Source organism: Stegostoma tigrinum, chromosome 16 (genome assembly GCF_030684315.1).
Source record: "Stegostoma tigrinum isolate sSteTig4 chromosome 16, sSteTig4.hap1, whole genome shotgun sequence".
Classification (NCBI taxonomy): domain Eukaryota; kingdom Metazoa; phylum Chordata; class Chondrichthyes; order Orectolobiformes; family Stegostomatidae; genus Stegostoma; species Stegostoma tigrinum.
In genome coordinates, this window is record NC_081369.1 from 4343526 (window position 1) to 4366994 (window position 23469).

Below are 23469 nucleotides of genomic sequence, written 5' to 3' on the forward strand. Positions count from 1 at the left end.
AGTAATGCAGTTTGGGAAACCTGGTCAGCATGGACTAGTTGGGGGCGAAGGGCCTGCTTCCATGCTTTATGACTCTATGACTCTAAATCTGACAATGAGGAATTCATGCCAACTGCCATAGGTTCAAAAACAGAGGGGCAGCAACACTTGCCCCTTTTTGAGGATGAAATGGTTGACTGAGCCATGATGCTAGTTGAAAATGTCAGACTGTTGGATGTGATAATAAACCGAAGCTTAAAGTGCAAGTTGATGCTAACCCATGAACCTGCTCATTTCATCATCACAGGACATTGAAATGCACAGGTGGAACTATCACTTGGGTGAGATTCAGTCATTCTGGCCACTTTATGAAAGGACAAACTACAGCAAGAATTAAATGTAGAAAATCTGAAAAAAACTGCATTTATATGTCACCTTTCACAACCCCACAAAGTCCCAGAACATTTCACAGAAGGCGTACCCTTTGCAGCATCGTCAGTGTTGGAAAATGGGAAACATAGCAGCTCTCACATACAACAATGAGATAATGAGCAGATCATCTGTTGTATCCATGTTAGCTTGTGGGTATGTTAGTCAGATTAAGTGGAATAGCTCAGTTGCTGTCCTTCTAAATAGTACGATAATATTTTTTACATTCAAAAAAGGCAAATTCAGCATCAGTTTGATTTCTAACTGGCCAGCAAAGAGAAATGAAACACAGAGGTCAGTCATACCATTTCAGAATCCAAGCGTGTCCTCGAAGAGCTGGGGAATTAATTGACTAAACTCTGAACAAGGACATTACAATGTGTGCCAACAATGTAACTTTAAATAAAGAACTGAACAGCATCACATTAGAAAGCCCCTTCAAGATCAGGGTCACTTTGAAGTGAATGCACCACTTATCTTGCATGTTCTGATCTGTTTGAAATTGATCTGAGATTGAAAAGCAAAGACAGAAGTTAGTTTTAAACCCTGGCATTCTGACATTACATCGGAAGATCAGCTGAAGAATCTGCCACGAATCTGTGCATCAATGTGAGTAGTCATCTCACCAGCTCATCAACTGTCACGAGAGAGGAAAAGGTGCCAAAGCTTCAGAAAACATCTCTGGGTGAAGCATGAGGTATACTTTTATTCTAGGATGCTGTTCCTGGATTGATTAACCACTTTGATTAACATGGATTCCCCATAACTTTATTCGCTATGATTCCAATAACACTAGCCTGATCAGTGATGGCCTGATTCTATTTTAACACTTCATATCAGGAGGACTGCAATATTAACTTCATTTTTCAGCTTATACTAAGCACAATGGTAACACGTTTAACTTTGCTTCTCTAAGTTTTGTACCTAGGTACCTTCATACCTACGACAGCGCCATGTGTGGCGACATTCTACACTTTTCACTGTACTCCAGTACTTCTGTCCTACAAAAGCTTAAATAAATGCAATCCTGGTTCCCAGCAGCATGACGAATGAATTGTGCACCGAAACTCAGTGTTCCTGGGCACACTCCTATTCATTCAGCCCTTACCTGCCTCAGTTTTGGGGCGGCACGGTGGCTCAGTGGTTAGCACTGCAGTCTCACAGTGCCAGGGACCCGGGTTCAATTCCAGCCTCGGGCGACTGTCTGTGTGGAGTTTGCACATTCTCCCTGTGTCTGCATGGGTTTCCACCAGGTGCTCGGGTTTCCTCCCGCAGTCCAAAGGTGTGCAGGTTAGGTGGGTTAGTTGTGCTGAATTGTCCGTAGTGTCCAGGGATATGTAAATTAGGTGGATTAGCCATGGGGAAATGGAGGGATAGGGTAGGGGGATGGGAATGGGTCTGGGTCGGATGCTCTTTGGAGGGCTGGTGTGGACTTATTGGGTCAAATGGCCTGCTTCCACACTGTGGGGATCCTACAAGTTGAGGCCAAATTGACTCGCAATGACACCGAGCAATCCCCTTCCCAATCCTCAGCCTTCAGATTCCAGATCTCCAGGTGACACAGCTAAAGATCCACAGCCTTCCACCTCCAAATAAACAAACTTGTGTATGAGACACAGAAGATTGAAATGTATCTTTTTTGTATAATTTCATGTCAATTCTAATGTTCTTATATTGACTTTGTGCTCGTATTGTGTATTTGTTTGATGGCCTGGAGAAAGGTAATCTGAACATTAGTTCCTGCAGGAGTATGCATTTTGAATAAGGTAGTTTCACTTAAAGTAGTGATTTCCACAAACAAAACTCTCTTGTTAACCAAGGACTACTTGGATATTGAATGAGAATGAACCTATAGCTTTAAAACTATTGCAGAAAACCTTCAGTTTTCCTCCCTTTACCACTATCCAACTTCTAGAACTGAGGTAAACACAAAGAATTGCGAATGCTGGAAGTCTGAAACAAAAACAGCGTGCTGGAGAAAGGTCTGGCAGCATCTGTAAAAAGAAAACAGTTAATGTTTTGAGTCCTTTGTCAGAATTGAAGATAGCTGGGGGATGGGTAGTATTTATGCCGATGATGGGGTCAGGGGAGGGAACAGGGCAATTAGGGATGGAGCCCAAAGAGAGAAAGTGATAGAGAGAAAGAGAAAGAAAGAGGTAGCTGACGAGAAGCTGAGAAAGAGCTAAATGCTAAATTGGATGCCAACGAGAAGTGCAGATGGCTGTAAGTGTGTCAACTGTGCAGGGAGCAACTCAAACAATACCTGGGGTATGGGGGAAGGATGACCAACATGGAGGAAAGTGATCCCGTTCTGAAATTGTTAAACTCAATGTTGAGTCCTGAAGGCTGTAAGGTACCAAGCTGGAAGATGAGGTGTTCCTCCTCCAGATCGCACTGAGCCTCACTGGGGCACTGCAGCAGGCCGGGGACAGAAATGGTGGTGTGGGAACACAGGTGCTGTGTTGAAGTGGCAGACAACTGGAAACTCAACAGCGTTTTTAATGACTGTTTCAGTAATAACAGAATGTCACATCTGTTTTTCCATTGCCTGTATCACGGTCTCAGGACATTCCAAAGCACTTATAATGAAACACTTTTTAAAGTGTAAGCCCTCAGGGAATGAAGGTAATGGGGTTGCAGTCTTCCAGATTGATCACCTGAACATCCCTGTGAGCAATCCCAGGTGAGACAGATAGCAAGACCTGCCGATGTTGGAGTCAGAGATAACACAGCGTGGAGCTGGAGGTGCACAACAGGCCAGGCAGCACCAGAGGAGCAGGAAAGTTGAGGTTTCGGGTCACCAAAACATCAGCTTTCCTGTTCCTTTGTTGCTGCCTGGCCTGTTGTGTTCCTCCAGCTCCACGCTGTGTTATCGCAGGTGAAAGAAAGCTTTTTATTTTCATCTTCTGTCAACATTTTTATTTCTTGGTTAGACAAATAGCAGAATATAAAATAGACGGGGCAGGTCAGCGGGAGTTCATTTAGTGTGAAACCTCCACATTAAGTCAAACTGCATAACAACCCTCATGAAAAATACCTGACCCTGGATTGCTACTAGGCAACACACTGTACCATAAAGCAGGGCAGCTTGGAATTACTTGAAATTAATTTGGCATTTGTCTTCCCTTTATTCCTACATTAAAATTGTGACTGAACTGCAAAAAGTACTTTAATTTCCCCAAAGCACTGGAAGTTCTGAAGATAAGACAGGTGCCATGGAAATGCACACCTTTATTGTTCTTTTATCAAAAACGTTCAGAGAATCCACAGACTGCCAGTCTGCTTTAGGTGTGGCACAGGTCAGCACCAAAGCAGACGGACCAAGTGCCAACGTGATGCAACGGATCCAGAGCTACCGACTTTTGGTTGAAACGCTGAGGTGGGCGGAGGGGGTAGAAAGGTGAGACAGAGATACTCATCTCCCAGAGTTTGGTAAAAATTTGGAGACCTTGAAGATCAGAACCATCTGTGGGACAGGCACAATGTGCCGAAATCTGAGTACCATCAAGCTCAGCAACCAGACCCCTGACTGGCGCGACAATCAGCCTTACACAGAAGTTACTCCAACTGATCCAGTGATTTGTGGTTGTTCAGGGAAGGGTGTGAATTGGAAACTCATTTTCTAGCCCAGCTGATTTTACTGTGTTTGTTTTGCAATGTACAATCACACTGAAAGTACATTGGGTGTTTGACTTCAATGCACTCCACTGATACTGAGCCAGCTAGGCTACAATGGCTGCCTACACAAGTGTGGGAGGTGTTAGCCAGCAAAAATAAGAGCTTTGCTTTAGAAATTTCCAGTTGAAGCACTTCTTCACAAAACTGCCAGATAACTGGAACTGTTTGCCTCCCTGAGCTGTTGAGGCTGAGGACTAAATGAAAATTTCAACACAGATTGATGGGTTTTTGTTGACGAAGGTCATTTTGAGTTAGAGAACCAGAGCAGTTACATGGAGTTAAGATACAAATTGGTCATGACTCAACAAGCTCAAGGGGATCGTTGACCTACTGTTGTTCCTGTGCTCCTCCACTGCCTATGGACCTGATCTGATATAATGAACCTAACCTGAACTGTTTCTTCCCACAGAGCTTCTTACTGGATTTGTTAAAGAAGGCAAACAGACACTACGATGACAAGAAGTTACAGGAGTACACACAGACCATAGTGAGTAATTGTTAACCTGGGACAGTGATATTCTTCACACCACAGCCCATGCTCACCCCCGCCCCCCCCGCCATCTCCCCACCACCCCGCCATCTCCCCTCAGGGAGGGACATTGCTCGGTGCTCTGGGCTGAGACCAGTGACATCAGTAAGGGTAGCTACAAGGCTGCCAGCTTTGGGATTAGCACATGGACAGGGAAAGGGCTGGCTCTGATCTCTCCGCAGGTTGATGCCATCTCAGTGGGGACAGTTAGCACTTGTGAAGACCAGCATTATGAGAGACATGTGGCAATAATCCCCCCCCGCCACTTCCCATCAGTGAATGGAAAAGCTCTCCTTATCTTCAAAGCTCAAAGCTGCTTAGCTTCCTGCTTTCATCATCAGGGCCAGAGGTCAGACGGAGGTCGTGCAGTCCCTCAATCACAGAATCCCTACAGTGCAGAAAGAGGTTATTTGGCCCATCAAGTCTGTACTGATCCTCTAAAGAGTACCCCACCCGGATGCACAGACCCCTGTCTACACCCAGAACCCACATGGTTTTGTTTTAAACTGTGGCCAATCCCCCAAACCTACCTGTCTTTGGATTGTGGGAGGAATCCGGCGCACCCGCAGAACACCATGCAGGCGCAGAGAAAACGTGCAGACTCCATACAGACAGTCACCCAAGGGGGGAATCGAACCCTGTGAGGTGGCAGTGCTAACCAGTGAGCCACCATGTCACCCTAAGGAGAGAGGGGAAATGGAAGAGCTAGACCCTTCCTTTCTTCACACTTTAGTGCTAGTATTGGCTGTGGAAACTGCAGGACAGGCTAGTGGTATTCCTGTTGTGAAGACAAGGCAAAGGGCCAAATTAAAGGCTGCAGCACATTGCAGGTTAAAATCAGTAAGAGAAAGGGCAATGTATATAAGGAAGAATCAAGATTAGGGGACTCGAAGTTTAGATTTTTCAAAGCCTGAAAAGACAGGTGGGGGCATACTAAGAAAGGTGAAGATTTCCACATCTTTCCTTCACCCACCCCTAACATTCAATCCGTAGGATTCCCCAACTCTCAGATCTACTGCAACCACTCTCAGGCCTCCTGCCGATCCAGGACTCACCACCAGCACCCCAGCCCTCACAATGGAGGGCAAACCTGCGAGATTCGAACTGCCATTTTCCTGTTTTTATTGTGTCTTCACCTCAGTCACTGGCTAAGGCTGGGATACCTGGGATCTATTGTGAGACTGGTGGGGAGAGCAGGTCGCAGTGGGAAACCTGTGATCTATTGTGAGACTGGTGGGAGAGCAGGTCGCAGTGGGAAACCCGTGATCTATTGTGAGACTGGTGGGGCGAGCAAGTTGCAGTGGTAAACCTGTGATCTATTGTGAGACTTGTGGAGAGAGCAGTTTGCAGTGGGAAACCTGTGATCGATTGTGAGACTGGTGGGGAGAGCAGGTCGCAGTGGGAAACCTGTGATCTATTGTGAGACTGGTGGGGAGAGCAGGTTATAGTCGGAGACCTGTGATCTATTGTGAGACTGGTGGGGAGAGCAGGCCGCAGTGGGAAATCCGTGATCTACTGTGAGACTGGTGGGGAGAGCAGGTCGCAGTGGGAAACCTGTGATCTATTGCGAGACTGGTGGGGAGAGCAGGTTATAGTCGGAGACCTGTGATCTATTGTGAGACTGGTGGGGAGAGCATGTCGCAGTGGGAAACCCGTGATCTAGTGCGAGACTGGTGGGAGAGCAGGTCGCAGTGGGAAACCCGTGATCTATTGTGAGACTGGTGGGGCGAGCAAGTTGCAGTGGTAAACCTGTGATCAATTGTGAGACTTGTGGAGAGAGCAGTTTGCAGTGGGAAACCTGTGATCGATTGTGAGACTGGTGGGGAGAGCAGGTCGCAGTGGGAAACCCGTGATCTATTGCGAGACTGGTGGGGAGAGCAGGTCACAGTGGGCAACCTGTGATCTATTGTGAGACTGGTGGGGAGAGCAGGTCGCAGTGGGAAACCCGTGATCTATTGCGAGACTGGTGGAGAGAGCAGTTTGCAGTGGGAAACCTGTGATCGATTGTGAGACTGGTGGGGAGAGCAGGTCGCAGTGGGAAACCTGTGATCTATTGTGAGACTGGTGGGGAGAGCAGGTCGCAGTGGGAAACCCGTGATCTATTGTGAGACTGGTGGGGAGAGCAGGTTATAGTCGGAGACCTGTGATCTATTGTGAGACTGGTGGGGAGAGCAGGCCGCAGTGGGAAATCCGTATCTACTGTGAGACTGGTGGGCAGAGCAGGTTGCAGTGGGAAACCTGTGATCTATTGCGAGACTGGTGGGAGAGCAGGTCGCACTGAGAAACCCGTGATCTATTGTGAGATTGGTGGGGCGAGCAGGTTGCAGTGGTAAACCTGTGATCTGTTGTGAGACTTGTGGAGAGAGCAGGTCGCAGTGGGAAACCTGTGATCGATTGTGAGACTGGTGGGGAGAGCAGGTCGCAGTGGGAAACCCGTGATCTATTGTGAGACTGGTGGGGAGAGCAGGTCGCAGTGGGCGACCTGTGATCTATTGTGTGACTGGTGCAGAGAACAGATCACACAGTGGGAAACCTGTGATCTATTGTGAAAGTGGTGGGGAGATCAGGTTGAACTGGGCACATTACTGCAGCGTTTGTTTGCCAGATAATTTCTAGTGAAGCAGTTTGGACAATATGAGAGATTCCACATCAAGTGACTGCGATGCCCAATGCACTGTCCTTGCTGGGAAAGGAACTGATTATTGGAAGGTTTTATAGAAACACTGCCAACATGAGGAATCTCTGGGAATCACTGCGATTATTACTTTTCTTTTCAGCTGAAAATATTTGATGCAAACGGAGATGGAAAGCTGGGCCTTTCAGAAATGGCACGGTAGGTTAATCACCAAGTAATAATTGGACTGGGGTGGATGGCAGGGAATTGGGGAGGAAGGGAGCTTTTAAGTCAGGATGCTGCAGCCATCTTGGCACAGAAAAGGCTCGTGAAAGAGCGCCATCTTTCAGATGAAATGTTAAACTTTAGACTATTGGGTCAGTATCACGTAGACAACCACATTCATGAATGTTGGTGAAATATGTTAGTTTTCTTTGAAACAAGCCAAAGCAAACCATTACCTGCTTTTTGGACTTGTACAGGTTACATTGTGACCAAATAGAGTCAACACTCTAGATAAGGATGCAATGAAACATTTTACAAAGGAATTGAGCTGAGACGGGCAGACATAGGGCAAATGAAGTTTACAATTGAAAAAGGCAAATGATCAAAATGCAGTGCTCAAGAATGCATATTAGCTTGGTGAATACTTGAAAAGGGAACAGGGATCAATTAGAGAATTTGGCACTGTGATTAGCTGCACAGTACGGCCAAGCAAAACTTTGCAAAAAGTATCGGTATGCTGTACATAGTAAACAGCGAAGTATGGGCACGGAGAGATCACGCTGAGCTCTAAGATTACAGAGGTGTTGTTGCATGCACTTCTGGTCTGTGTGCTTCATGCACTGGATGGGGTGCAGAGAAGAGACAGAAAACTGACATGAAATTAATAAACAGTCAGAGAAACTAAGAAAGCTGAGGACTATGCAATAAACAGTGGCCCTCAGTCAGGCTCACAAATGTTAAGTCGCTTTGATTGAAGTATATCCAAAAATTTATTCTGCAGCTAGCCAGAAAACTGAGAACAAAGCAATAAATTTAATTTTAGTGACTGATTTAGAACATTGTGTACCAAGCCCAACTGCAGAGCAACAGCAAATTCATCTACTTCTCCATCGTCTTAAAGCATTTCTGGCTCCAATATTAAACACGCTCTTCCAAAGAGGGCAAATTAAAGACTCAGATAGAGGAACATTTCTCACTTGGAGCCTTTTCTCAAGACAGCAGGGTTCTCCCAGGGGTTCTGCAACTTTGCAGTGAACGAGACATTGGAGCACCCCTCATTTGTCATTAGGCTGGCCTACTGTGCCGGCCTACTCCGCCTAACTTCTTGAGTAAGCCTTTGACCTCCCTCCTGCTGATTGAGACCTCTAACATAACAACCCCACCACTTGGTGCTGTGGAATAAGATTGGCCCAATTTCTTTCATGTGGGACCAGACAATAATCAGGGAATACTTCTGCCCCTGAGTCTGAGTTTTACATCCTCTCAGCCTCTCTCCTGCACTTGACAGGGCGCTGAGGTGCTTTTAGGTACAAACGCAAACTCTACAGTCTGTCAGCATTTACCACATTATAACAAAGTAAGGAGCAGGACTAGGCAGTTACACCCCTCAGGTCTGCTCCACCACTTAATACAATCATTGCTAATCTTACTTTGGCCTCAATCCCAATTTCTTGCCTGCCCTCCACAACCCTTCAACTCATTACAACTGAAAAATCTCCTCCTAGACTTACCAAATATCTCAGAAATCTTGGGTAGTGAAATCCACAGATTCACAATGGTTTAAAAGTAATAATTTCTCCTCGTCTCTGTTTTAAACCTGCTACCCCTTATCTTAAAAATATGACCTCTCGTCCTACATTGCCGCACACGAGGAAACATCCTCTCTACAGCTACTATAAATCTCTTTAGCATCTTATATACCTCAATTAGATCTCGTCCCATTCTTTTAAGGTCCAGAGAATATAGGTCTAAACTGCTCAATCTCTCTCCATAGAACCATGCACTACAAAAAAGGCCCTTTGGCCCATCAAATTTGTACTGATTACACAAGTTCCACTTTCTTTTGACACTTCAAGTGCTCATCCAAGTACCTTTTAAAGACTAAAGGCTCCTGCCTCAACTACTCTCCCAGACAGTGCATTCCAGACACCCAAAGTTTTCTCCCTAAATTCCCTCTAAGCATCCTACCTTTTACTTTACAATTATACCCCTTGGTACTGACCCTCCAACTAAGGGGAACTAGCTGTTTTCTATCCACCCTGTTCATGCCTCTCAATCTTATACACTTCTATCAGGTTCTCAACGTTCTCAGCTCTACAGAAAACAACACAAGCGTATTTCTTTTTCTATTCATCCTGTTCAGAGATGTTATTTACACGCCTCTGGAGCAGGCTGGGACTTGAACCCAGACCTTCCGATTCAGGGGTAGGGATATTACCATTGCGCCACAAGAGGGTCAACAACACAAGCCTATCTTGCCTCCCTTTATAGCTATACTGCTCCATCCCAGGCAACATCCTGGTGAATCTCCTCTGCGCCCCTTCCTGTGCAATCACACCCTTCCTATAGTGTGGAGACCAGAACTGAACATAGTACTCCAGCTGTGGCCTAACCAAAGCTCTGTTCAGCTCCAACGTAAACTCCCTTCTCTTATAATCTATAAAAATAAAGGCAGGCATCCTGTGCACATTCTTAACTACCGTATTAACTTATCCTGCTACCTTCAGGGATCTATGGGTAAAGACCTCAAGAACCCTCTGGTCCTCTGAGCTTCCTAGTGTCCTGCCATTAATTGGCAACTCCTTCATCTGCTTCCTTCCTCAAAAGTGTACCACCTCACATTGATTAAGGTTAAATTCCATTTGTCACAGATTGGTCAGATGCACAGATCAGTTTGTATTCTTCTGTAACCTAATACCTTCCTCCTCACACGTCAACCACCCGGCCAATCTATGTGTCATCAGCAAACTTACTTATCGTCACCCCAAAATTCTCATTTACGTCATTAATAAATATCACAAACAATAAGGGATCCAGCACTCGTCCTTGTGCTGCAGGCACACCTTCTACCCCCACCCTCCGTCTCCTGTCACCAAGCCAATTTTGGATCCAACTTGCTACGTTACCCGGGACCCTATGAGCTTTGACCTTTCATATCAGTTTCCCATGTGGAATCTCGTTACATAAACTCCATTAACTGCCCCACCCTCCATCAATGACTTGGATGCCTCCTTGAAAAATACCGGGTTTGAGAGGCATGCTGTCCCTCTGACAAAGCCATGCTGTCTGTCCCTGATAAAACCTTGCCTGTCTAAATGGGAGCTAATTTTCTCCTTCACTAGTTAATTCCTACTACCGACATGAGACTTGCTGGTCTGTAGTTCTCAAGTCTACCTTTACCATCCTTCTCATAAAGTGGAATCACAGTAGCTGTCCTCCAGGCTTCTGGCACCCCCTGTGGCCAGAGATGATTTAAAAATTTGGGTTAGGGCTCCTGTAATAACGTCCCTCATCTCCCACAGCAGCCCGGGATACAATGCATTTGGACCTGGGAATCTGTCTACTTATAATTCCACCAAAACCCCCAGCAACACCCCACTTCTTACATCAGTCTGCTGAAGAACTTCACAGCCCATCTTTTAGAATTCTGCACTTGAATCCTCCTCTTCCCAAGTGAAGACACCTGTGAAGTAAGACAGCTCCCTCATCTCTGGAATTAATCTAGTGAACTAAGTGATTCTAGTCAATTATGGTCAACTGTGCGTTACAAGTTCAGGTTGCCCTAATTTATTTCTTGTAGAACACTTACACCAGCAAAGAAAAGCCATGAAGCTCGAACTCAACCAGGTTGTTATGAAAAATGGGAGGTTATGAAAAATGCAGCTTTTTATTCCAGGAGGCAGCAGGATACACCTAGAGGATTTGTGAGCTGTATGACTTTAGGTTATCGCCGTCCCCTGATATTCATCATATAAGAAAAGGCAGTCATTAAACCAAACACTTCCATTTGCCAATGGTGGGTTTTACATTCCACACACCACTTTCAGTCACTTCACATTGCCACATCAAGCCAAATTTGTGTGCCACGTCACAGCACCATGTCACCATCTGTGATTGGGTTTATTATTCTCACGTACCAAGATACAGTGAAGAGTATTGTTTTGTGTGCCATGCAGGCAAACTGTACCTTACATAAGTACATCAGAGCAATAGAACAGAATGCAGAATACAGTGTTGCAGCTACAGAGAAGGTGCAGAGAGAGATCAAATCCACTATATGAGAGTTCCATGCAAAAATCTGACAACAGTGGGGAAGAAGATGTACCACTTCAATCTGAATCAGCAGAGAACCCTGCGTAGCACTTTGGTCTGGTCCTGTTTTTAAATAGATGCAATGAAGATGTGAGAGGAAACTCTCAGAAGGTGTTGGTCAATCCTTGAACATGCGTTTGGCTCATTCCATTGTTTATTCAAAAACATTTTCGGCCACAGTTCAGCACTACTACCGCTGAATCAGAAAGTCACCTTCCAGAGAACTGAGCACATAACTTAGCCAGACAATCCGGACCAATGCTGGTGGAATGCTACATTGTTGAAGAAACCATCTTTTGGTTGAGATATTAAATCGAGAACCAGCCTCCCTTCTCAAGCAAAAGTAAAATCTCTCATTTGGCAGAAAAACAGAGAATGTGTCTTTCATGCCCTGCAAACATTGATGCTTCCAGCAGCAGTACCAAACAGGTTATCTGGTAATTAATCACATTGCTATAAATGGGAACTAGCTGTGTTCAAAATAGCTGCCATGTTTCCCACATTGCAGCAGGAACTGTACTTCCACTCACATTTCATTACCAGTAAAGTGTTTTGGGGTGTCTAGTGCCACATAAATGTGCATTGTTTTCTTTTCATTCTTTTAAATTGCAAATATACTTACTTAATATGTAAAAGTGATTAGGCTGCTGCTGAACTTGTCTAACACTTTTTTTTAAACTTCCTTCAGTTTATTACCTGTTCAGGAGAACTTCTTGCTGAGGTTTCAGGTGAGTGCATTTGAATTCTTCTTTCCTGTTTCATGTCGGCTCGGAGTACAGCTCCAAGAGTGCTGGTTGCCACCTGGTACTTCAGCCACGTGGCTAAACTTCATGTGTGAGCCTGCACCATGAGTGGCTATTCAACATTTGTAAGGCATCGTAACAAATGCTGAGCCTATTCTTTCCCAGGGTCCAACATACATACGTTTTCCAACACTGGACAGTGCTCAGGAGCAGCAAGCCCTGCTTGATTTCAGTCTTCTATGGCTCAGCTGTATTGCTTCCATCCCCAGCACCCAATTAAGTTCAGCTCGCTAAACTCAAGCCAGAGATGTCATTTGAGAGCTTCCGTCTTGGGGAATTGTGTCAGTTGAATTGTACAGCACACTGTATTTCTTCACTGGCCCATTGAAGGCTGATCTCCTGATTCCCTGTAAAGGGGCAAAACGTGCATTGACTGTATCTACTGCCCCAACACAGTGTCCAAAGTCCTTGCGTACCATTGTTGTGAAATGCTCACACATAGCTTCCCTGAGAAACTTTTGAAAGAAAGTTCTCATTCTATACGAGGTCCTTGAATTCGTCAGGTTTTCAGTTATTTGATGTACCATTCCCAACAGTTCAGATTAATGTCTCATCCACAGCACCAAGGCTGCCTTGGTCCAACAAACTAAGTCTGTGACTGTGATTTGGATGCCTTGTCTTTGTGGACCTCAACATAGTCTTCGAGATGAAGACCATTCAATTCTCTCATAGTCTGCCTTTGTATTGACTTCATATGATAAATATTTCCAAAGCTAGCTGGTACATCTTCTGGAATAAATTCCCCTTCCGTACCAAAGATCCATGCTCAGCTCCGTTTTGCTCCTTTACCTCCTACAACGTCTCAGCACAGCCAGCTTCTGAACATATCATGCAGGTTCCCAGCTTTACTCTTATCTCCACCTTGTCTCCATGATAATTACTGCGCTGTCTGGTTACCTGTTTAAAGTCAGATTATGGATCATCGAGAATTTCCTCCAGCCTAATATTGGTAAGACGGAAGCTGTCCTGTGTGGATTCCACCATTAAATTCTGCCCCTGAGCCTCCATCCCATAATAGCTTCCCACTGAGGGCTGAACCAGTCAGTGAGTAACTTTGGTATCCTGTTTTTTACTGAGCTTCAAATTCCATATTCTACTTCCACCTCCATAACATTAACGATCTTCAGCCAAGCCTTCGTTGCTGTTAAGGTTTTCTGCCTTGCTTTCATTTCCTCTATGTTCAGCTTACTCTCTTGACTCCCAAATTCCACATTGCACAGATTTCAACTCAACCAAGACTCAGCCACCTGAATCCTGTCATGTCTCATACATGGAGCACCCCTGCCGTCCCTAGTGGATTTCAGTAACTTTGTCTTTATTTCTACATCCTGCCTCATGTCTTCAGTATGTCCCCAGTATTATATCCCAACCATATGCTTCACTTGGCTGGTCAACCCCACTTCTACTCCACCTTCAGTCATCACACCTCTGCATTTCTATTAAACCTTCTGTTACTTCTGCAACCCATGTCTTCAACCATCCTTACAAGTCATTGTTCAGGATCGGTACCACTTTGTGATGCTTTAGTATGTTAAAGAAACCTATCCAGTTGTTAGTTATTGGTGTCCATCAGTGGAAGCAGACTGTTTAGCACTGTATGTCGTCTCTTGTCTGTTCAATGTCTCTGCTACATTCAATATTTTTTAACCGGTTTTCTTTGTTTTACGTTCATCCAGAAAAGAATATCAGTGCTGGAAATTGAAACTCTTCACATTTCAGCATGGGATAAATGTAGACAAAAGCTCTCCAGCAGCTGCCCACAACTGGTACCCTAATCCTACATTCAGGAGAGTGGACCAATATTACACATGCATTTCTTACCAACCAATGTATTTACTTTCAGTGCACCAGATTGGCAATCAAACTCACATCCCAGCTGATTTACATAAGCAGCACGGAATCGCTGGGTAGTGAATCAGCAGCCAATTATCTCCACACCAATTTTCTTCCCCTTGCAGGTCACAAGATGATAATTTGAATTCTCCTTTCACTGTCACTTTAACTTTGATTTGAAATTCAAAACCTTGGTACTACTTCCCAAGTTCAATGAAAAGTGAAAACTACCATAGTGAAAAATAGGCTGCCAATTTACAGAATGCCTACAGTGTGGAAGCAGGCAATTCAGCCCATCAAGTCCACACTGACCGTCCAAAGAACATCCCACTCAGACACACCACATCCTTGTAACACTAAATTTTCCATGCCTAACCCAGTAGCTTACACACCCCTGGACACTATGGGTAATTTAGCATGGCCAATCCACCTAACCTGAACACTTTTGGACTTCCGGAGGAAACTGGAACACCCAGAGGAAACCCGGGTAGACACAGGGAGAATGTGCAAACTCCACACAAGCAGGCAACAGAGGGTGGAATCGAACCTGGGTCCCTGGCACTGTCTGGCAGCAGTGCTAACCACTGAGTCACCATGTCACCCCAATTCATTACAATCTAGTTTTGTGCTGCTGATGGCAACCAATTTCATCCTGTTTTCCCTTCTGGATTAAATTACAGCGATTATACAAATTTAAATTGTATTCCCCACTACTTAGAAAGTTAGAGATCAGTTTGGTTCAAGATATTTCAGGGAACAGAGCAATGTAGATGCAAAAAAATCTAATTCCTCCGGTTATGGAGTCTAGGAATAGAGAATGTAGTCTAAACATTATTGGCAGGTCTTTCATGACAGGGTGGTAGATCTGTTCATCAAATGACAGTTGATGTTTGTAAATTAAAATCTAAGATATTGAGGAAAGTAAGGGGTAAGGACAGGTGTATGGATTTGTAGATCATAGATCAGTCACTGAATGATGATGGCATATGCTGAAGAGGCTAGACGGCCCATTATGTTTGTATGTTAACCTGGGCTCTCTGGAGTTATAACTGCAAGTTACAGTCATTCAAAAAATAATTTAAAAATAACTAGTGAGTGAGTACAGCCCAGTGTCAGTCACTGGTCTTTCAGTTTTGGGACCTGATTACAAATTCAACCCCAAATGATGGAACTGCAGGCTCCTCTCCTCTGTCTGCTGGTTGTAAAGAACCATAGAATCACAACAATGTGGAAGCTGGCCATTCAGCCTGTTGTGCCCATACTGACCCTCCAAAGAGTATCCCACCCAGACCCATCACTTCATTGTATCCCTGTATCCCTGCATTTCCCATGGCAAATCGACCTTAACCAGCACATCTTTGGACCGTGGGAGGAAACCCATGCAGACATGGGGGGAATGTGCAAACTCCACACAGTCACCTGAGGGTCCCTGATGCTTTAAGCCATTGTGCCACCCTAAAGGATAACCTGAAATTAGTTTATTAGCCTCAGTACCGTTTCTAGCAACCTGCTTCAGAGCGGCCAAAGGATGACTGATGACGTAAATGGGAAAATCCCATTGTGATGTTCTAAGGTTGTTGTACACTGTTGGGGGCACACTGCTGGGGACTATACAAGCTTTTGTCATCATCTATACCCTACCAAGAGTGCCCACTGCTGTTACCAAGTTGGTCAAATTAAAAATAGTTTCATTCTCCAGTACAAACCTCTGCATTTTGGTAAACACAAAACAGCAATCACAATAAAAATTAGCTATTTCCGGCATGAAAGAGTGAGCTGTTTACAGGTAAAGCTCAGTTTTAAATGTGAAAGATTGATGAAATTCTATTTTACTCTCAGGATTGCCAAGGATCGAAGGTAAGTGTCGGTGTTAAGGTGATTTTAATTTCACTTTATAACATTCCACCATTTAATAACAGACGTTTCCTCAGTGTTACAGTTTTCATGTATAGTTAGTTTGTCATTGTCTGTGTTTCACTGTGTATTCCTGTGTAAGTATGCCCAGAATAAGAAAATTCTTGGTATTTACTAAATGGCATAGCCATTCCTTCAGCTGAAACAAAAGCAAAATAGTGCAGGCACTGGAAATCTGAACTTGAAACAGAAAGTGCTGGAAGTATGCAGCTGGTCTAGCAGCACTGGTGGTGAGAGCAACAGCGTTAACATTTCTAGGCCAATATGTTTGTCCTCCAGCCATCACTCAATTGTGGCCTGGGCCTAGCAACAATTCTGAGCCTCGGGCAGATGTCCTCCCCACAACAGCTTCCCAAAGGCGTTCTGATTCACAGAACTGCCAGCTGCACATCGTCTGCCAGCCTCTCAGTGCCAGGACTTCTGTTCCAAGGGTCCTGGATCCTCAGGAATCAAGGCCTAAGGGCCTTCCCAGAATTTCCACAATGCCCTTGACAAGGTGCCGCACAGGAGGCTACTCAATATGGTGTTAGGGGTAGAGTACTAGCGTAGATAGAGGATTGGCTGACTGGTAGAAGGCAGAGAGTGGGGATAAAGGGGTCTCTTTCAGGATGGCAGCCAGTGACTAGTGGAGTTTGGCAGGGGGCAATGTTGGGACCACAACACGTTTTACATTAAGAATCTGGATGTAGAGACTGAGTGCACTATTGCTAAGTTTGCAGATGACAAAAAGATAGTTGGAGGGAGAAAGGAGTGTTGAAGATATGGGGAAGCTGCAGAAGGACTTGGACAGACTGGGAGAGTGGGCAAAGAAGTGGCAGTTGGGATACGGTGTGGGAAAGTGTGAAGTTACATATATTGTTTGGAAGAAGAGAGGTGTAGACTATTTTCTAAATGGGATAGGGCTTCAGATATCTGAATCACAAAGTGACTTGGGAGCCCTCATTAAGAATTCTCTTAAGTTTGACATGCTGGTTCAGTTGGTAGTTAGGATGGCAAATGCACTGTTAGCATTCGTTCCAAGAGATCTAAAATACAGCAGCAGAGATATACTGCTGAAGCTGCATTAGATTGTAGTCAGACTGTATTTGGAATATTGTGAGCTGTGGGCCCCATATCTAGGGAAGATGTTCTGGCCTTGGAGGGGTCCTAGAATAGGTTTACAAGAATGATCCTGGGGATGAAGGGCTTGTAATATGAGAAGCGGTCAAGAACTCTGGGTCTATACTTGATGGAGTTTAGAAGGATGAGGGGGGTATATGATTGAAACTTACAGAATACTGAGAGGCCTGGATAGAGTGGGAATGGAGAAATTAGGACCTAAGGACACAGCCTCAGGGTGAAGGGCCAAACCTATTGAACTAAGATGAGGAGGAATTTCTTCAGCCAGAAGGTGGTGAATCTGAGGAACTCATTGCTGCAGAAGACTGCAGGCCAAGTCATTAATTGTATTCAAGACAGAGATAGATGGGTTCATGATGGTAAAAGGATGAAGAGTTACGGGGAGGGGAGAAGGCAGGAGAATTGGGTTAAGAAACCTGCCAGCCACAATCGAATAGTGCTGAGGGCTTGATGGGCCAAATGGCCTAACTCTGCTCCTACGTCATTTGGTTTGAGGAGGCGAAGCAGGCTCCCATCAGTTCTCCAGCTGGCAAGCATGCCACCATCACTCATATAAACTCCCACAACTAACAAGCTGATAACTACATAATCTGTTTTTGTGGTGTTGATTTGGGATAAATATTGGCATCAGAATAACACCCCTGCTCTTCTTTGAATAGCGCTATGGGATGTTTCAAATCCACTTCTAAGGACAAACAGGAACCTAATGTATCTTCTTACCCAAATTGAAGCACCTCTGACAATCTAGCACCTGTACAGTACTAAAGTATCAACCGAGATTATGTGCTTAAGTCTCTGGAGTGGGGCGTACCACCAAAATCTTGTTACTTACACTCGAGTGTTAGCATTGAGTTGTGATTGTATTGGAACTAAGTGCGGATTAAACTTGGGGAGCAATGTGGATTTGGCTAGTAGGTGTGAAATACAGTACAATGTAGACTATAAAAATGGTTGTTGAAGGAATCGTTTATTGCATAGAACAGCGATATTGCTAAGGAAGGGGATGTGATGGTCACTGTGGAAATCCTTTTAATCTACCAGTCCAGGATTCAGCAAAATGGTAAGGACAGCATAGCACAAAAGGAGGACAAAGTACACAGCAGAAAAGGTCATATTGTTGGTGTTTAAGATCCTGATGTGGCAGGGCTGGTGTTGGACTGGGGTGGACAAGGTCAGAAATCACATAACACCAGGTTATAGCCCAACAGGTTTATTTGAAAACACAAGCTTTTGAAGCCTCGCTCCTTATAACACCTGAAGAAGGAGTGAGGCTCCAAAAGCTTGTGTTTACGAGATCATGGACAGCTTCATATACGGAATAGAGCTGCAGGATAGGGAAAGCCAGACAATATTCAAACACTCAGGTCAACTGGAGCTCATTTGTTGGCTTCAAACTTTTCTTATTGTCAGGTCTCACTTCAAAGACTTAATCCAGAACGGTATGTGATTGAGGAAGTTTGGGAACTGGCTGTCTTACAGATGATTAAACTGGAGCTCTGCCTTCTCACACAAATAGCCTCAGCTTGTGGAACTGGAGGAACACAGCAGGCCAGGCAGCATCAGAGGAGCAGGAAGGCTGACGTTTCGGGTCGGGATCCTTCCTCAGAAATGGGGGAGGAGGAAGGGAGCTCTGATATAAAGACAGAGAGGAGGGTGGGGCTGGGGAAGGAAGGTGGGATGGTGATAGGTGAACGCAGGTAGGCTGTGGTGGGGATTGGTCAGTGAGGTGGGAGGAGTGGGTAGGTGGGAGAGAAGATGGACAGGTCAAGAAGCCGGGGATGAGAGGGAGATAGGTAGGAGAGAAGATGCCTTGGGACCCTACAACCCAATGGTCTGAATGTCGACTTTACTAGTTTCAAACCACCAGCCTCATCCCGTGACCAATCCTCCCTCTCATCCCCGCCTCCCTGACCTGTCCATTTGCTCACCTATCCGCTCCTCCCACTTCACTGACCAATCCGCACCACCACCTACCTGCATTCACCTACCACCATCCCAACAACCTTCCCCAGCCCCACACTCCTCTCTCTATTTCAGAGCTCCCTTTCCTCTTCCCCATTTTTGAAGAAGGGTCCTGACCCGAAACATCAGTTTTCCTGCTCCTCTGATGCTGCCTGGCCTGCTGTGATCCTTTAATTCCAGACTGTGATATCTCAGACTCCAGCATCGGCAGTTCTTACTATCTTGGTGTCAGCTTAGTTTTTTTCTGAGAAGGGAGTTTTCTCTAGTGTCAAACATTTATCCCTCAACTGACATTGTAAAAAAAAATTTTCTGGCCTTTGTCATTTCTGGGAACATGCTGTAAATTGGCTGTCATATTTCTCATATTATGAAAGTGAATACAGCTCGTAAGTACTTTATTAGCTGTGAAAGGCTTTTGGACATCTAAAGTTGGGAAATGTGTCGTAGGAATGCAAGTTTATGAAGAAAGATTTTGAGCTTGTTCCCATTCAAAGACTCTTCAAAGTGACCTTGCAGACATTTAGTAGACAAAGAGGATTGATGAATTTGGTCTGGATATATGGTCAATACTAAAGAAGCATTCAAAAGTGGGATGCAAATTAACTTGGGAACGCCATAGGATTTCTGCTGTAGTAAAGAAGACTAACTGAATTTTGAGATGTAGGCAAACAGAGAATTCCCAGAAGGTGGAAATGTCTCTTTGCAAAGCTGGGCTCATACAAGAGCCACAGCACAAAATCCTGGTGACTGCACAGCAGGGACCCAAACTGGTTTCAGCCATGCCCCTATGCAGAGAGCTTGAAAAGCCTAGTTATTGTTTAGCCTGGAGAAGGGAAAACATAAAGGAGAAACACATAGATATTTGAGTGAATGGGTGATTGACAGTATTAGATTCTAGCGCCACAGAAATGAAGTCCATTGAGAACCATTTGCTACGCCACGTCAAGACAATGTGGCTGGATTAGCAAACCAGGGTCCCAAGGAATGATCTGGGAAGCCGTGACTGAATACCACGATAGCAGATGGTGGAATTTGAATTCAACAAAATTTGGAATTTAATGACCACGTCGACTGATGTAAAAACCCATCAGATTCACAAACACCCTTTAGGGAAATAAATCTGCTATTCATACTTTGTCTGGTCTACATGTGACTCCAGATCCACAGCAATGCATTTGACTTTTCCTTGTCCTCTGAAATAGCCTTGCAAACAATTGTTGTGTCAACTGCTTAAAAATTCTTAAATTGAATGACACAAGACCAACCACCCATATTGAAGTAGGCACTGGGAATAAGAGTTACAAATTCAGCCCTGTTGACCCTGCTAAATCCTTATTACCAATATCTGAGGGCTAGTGCCAAAATTGGGAGGGCTGTCTCACAAATGAGTCAAGAAACAGCCTGACAGAGTCATTACTCATGGAGTCATTGTACCTTACAATGTCCCAGACATCACTACCAGCATACGTTCTATCTCACAGGGGGGACAGCTCCAGCAGAAATAGTTGTACAGTGGTTTACAGTCAAGAGAGAACTGCCCTGGGAGTCACCAACATTGACTCTAGACTCTGAAGTCAAACACCACTTGGAGGAAGCACAGAGGGCAGTAAATGTGCCGAATAGACTCTAGGTGGGGGATTTCCATGTCCACCACCAAGAGTGACACAGCAGCAGTGCTACTGATCGAGATGTTCGGGTCCTAAAGGACATAGCTGCTGGACAAAGTTCGCGGCATGTGGTGAGGGAACCAACAAGAGGGAAATGTATACTTGACCTGATCTGCATCAATCAGCCAGTTGCAGATGCATCCGTTCCTGACAGTATCGGTAAGAGTCACCACCATACAGCCCTTGTGGAGATGAAGTCCTGCCTTCACATTGAGAATACCCTCCATTGTGTTGTGTGGCACTGTCACTGTGCTGAATTGGGAAGACTTCAAACAGCTCTAGCAACTCAAGACCTCACCCATGAGGTGCTGTGGGCCACCAGCAGCAGCAGAATTGTACTCCAGCATGTCTGTAACCTCATGGCCTGGCATATCCCCCACTCACCCATTACCGTCAAGCCAGGGGATTAACCCTGGCTCAATGGAGAGTGCAGGAGGGTATGCCAGGAGCAGCTCCAGGCATACCTACAAACGAGCTGTCACACTGGTGAAGCTACAAACAGGACTACTTATGTGCAAGAGCTAAGTGAGCCCACAACCAATGGATCAGATCTAAGCTCTGCAGTCCTGCTACATCCAGCCATGAATGGTGGTGGGCAATTAAAGAACTCACTGGAGCAGGAGGATCCACAAATATCTCCATTCTCAATGGTGGGGGATTCCAGCACACCAATGCAGAAGTCTGACGTACTCACAACAATCTTCAACCAGAAGTGCCAAGAGGACATCATCACAGATGCCAATCTTCACACTGTGATTCGCTCTGTCTGTGCAAAGGCAATGGGCCCTGATAATGTTCCAACAACAGTGCTGAAGACATGTGCATTTAGACTTGCCAAAACCCTAATCAAGCAACAACACCGGCATCTACCTGACAATGTGGAAAATTGCCCAGGGATGTACATAAAAAGCAGGTAGATCTATTCTGGCCAATTACCATCCTGCCAATCGAGTCTCGGTCGCCATGCTCAGCAATAGCCTGCTCAGTGATGCCCAGTTTGGATTTTGCCAGGTTCGCTCTTGACAGCGTTGGTTTAAACATGGGCAAAAAAGCTGAATTTGAGGAGGCAATGACCTCGTTGTACTATCGATAGACTATTAATCCAGAGACCTAGGCAATGTTCTGGGGAGATGGGTTCAAATCCCGCTATGGTAGATGGTGGAATTTGAATTCAGTAAAAAAAAGCTGGAATTAAGAATCTAATGATAATCATAAAACCATTGTCAATTGTTAGAAAAGCCCATCTGGTTCACTAATGTCCATTAGGCAAGAAAACTGCCATCCTTACATGGTCTGGTTTACATGTGACTCCAGATCCACAGCTATGTGGTTGACTCTTAACTGCCCAGTGATGCCCAAATCCCATAAATGGATTAAAAAGAATTCTAGAAGTTAAGTGAGAGTGACTGGCCGTGACATCAAGGCCACATTTAACCTAGTGTGGCATCAAGGATCCTAGCAAAACTGGAGTCAATGGGAACCATAGAGAAATCTCTCCACTGATTAGAGTCAGACCTCAGAAAGGATGATGGTTGTGGTTGTTGGAGGTGAGTCATCTCAACTCTACATTATCTCTGTAGGAGTTCCTCAGAGTAGTGTCCTTGGCCTAACCACCTAAAGTTGCTTTATCAATGACCTATCCACCATGATAAAGTCAGAAGTGGGGATGTTCACTGATCATTGCACAATGTTCAACACCATGCATGACTCCTTAGATACTGAAGTCATCTCTCTTCAAATGCAGCAAAACCTTGTCAATTTCCTGGCTTGGGCTGACAAATGGCAAGTAACATTCATGACACTGCCAATCAATGACAAGCTCCAACAAGAGAGAATCTAGTTGTTGCCCCATTGACATAGGGATGGCACGGCGGCTCAGTGGTTAGCACTGCTGCCTTACAGCGCCAGGGATCCGGGTTCAATTCCAGCCTGTCTTTGTGGAGTTTCCACATTCTACCCATGTCTGCGTGGGCTTCCTTCCACAGTCCAAAGATGTGCAGGTTAGGGAGATTGGCCATGCTAAATTGCCCATAGTGTCTAGGCTGGGAAATGCCGGGATAGGGTAAGGGGTGGGTCTGCGTGGAATGTTCTTCAGAGGGTTGGTGTGGACTCAATGGGCCAAATGGCCTGCTTCCACCCTGTAGGGATTCTATGAAATCCTCCAATCTCAACATTTGATGGCATTATCATCATCGAAATCCCTGACTATCAACTAGAACATAGAACATTACAGCACAGTACAGGCCCTTCGGCCCTCGATGTTGTGCCGACCTGTCATACCGACCTGAAGCCCATCTAACCTACACTATTCCATATGCTTATCCAATGATGACTTAAATGTACCTAAAGTTGGCGAATCTACTACCGTTGCAGGCAAAGCGTTCCATTCCCTTACTACTCTCTGAGTAAAGAAGCCACCTCTGATATCCGTCCTATATCTTTCACCCCTCAATTTAAAGCTATGCCCCCTCATGCTCGCCGTCACCATCCTAGGAAAAAGGCTCTCCCTATCCACCCTATCTAACCCTCTGATTATTTTATATGTTTCAATTAAGTAAAAAATTAACTCCAGGGATTATCAATGATCAGAAACTGAACTGGACTAGCCAAGTGAATACAGTGGCT

General features: G+C 45.0%; 1 protein-coding gene across 4 annotated transcripts in view; it reads left to right on the forward strand.

Annotated features, from left to right (window-relative positions):
* Positions 1-23469, forward strand: part of calb2a (calbindin 2a) — a 93212-nt gene that overhangs the window by 58343 nt on the left and 11400 nt on the right. For 2 of the 4 annotated variants that reach the window (XM_048546626.2, XM_048546628.2), the window contains exons 6-9: positions 4496-4573; positions 7393-7448; positions 12235-12274; positions 16022-16039. In XM_048546626.2, coding sequence (XP_048402583.1) covers positions 4496-4573; positions 7393-7448; positions 12235-12274; positions 16022-16039 — 192 coding nt within the window. The remainder of the gene's footprint in view (positions 1-4495; positions 4574-7392; positions 7449-12234; positions 12275-16021; positions 16040-23469) is intronic. The other 2 variants (XM_048546627.2, XM_048546629.2) reach the window with 1 other exon arrangement.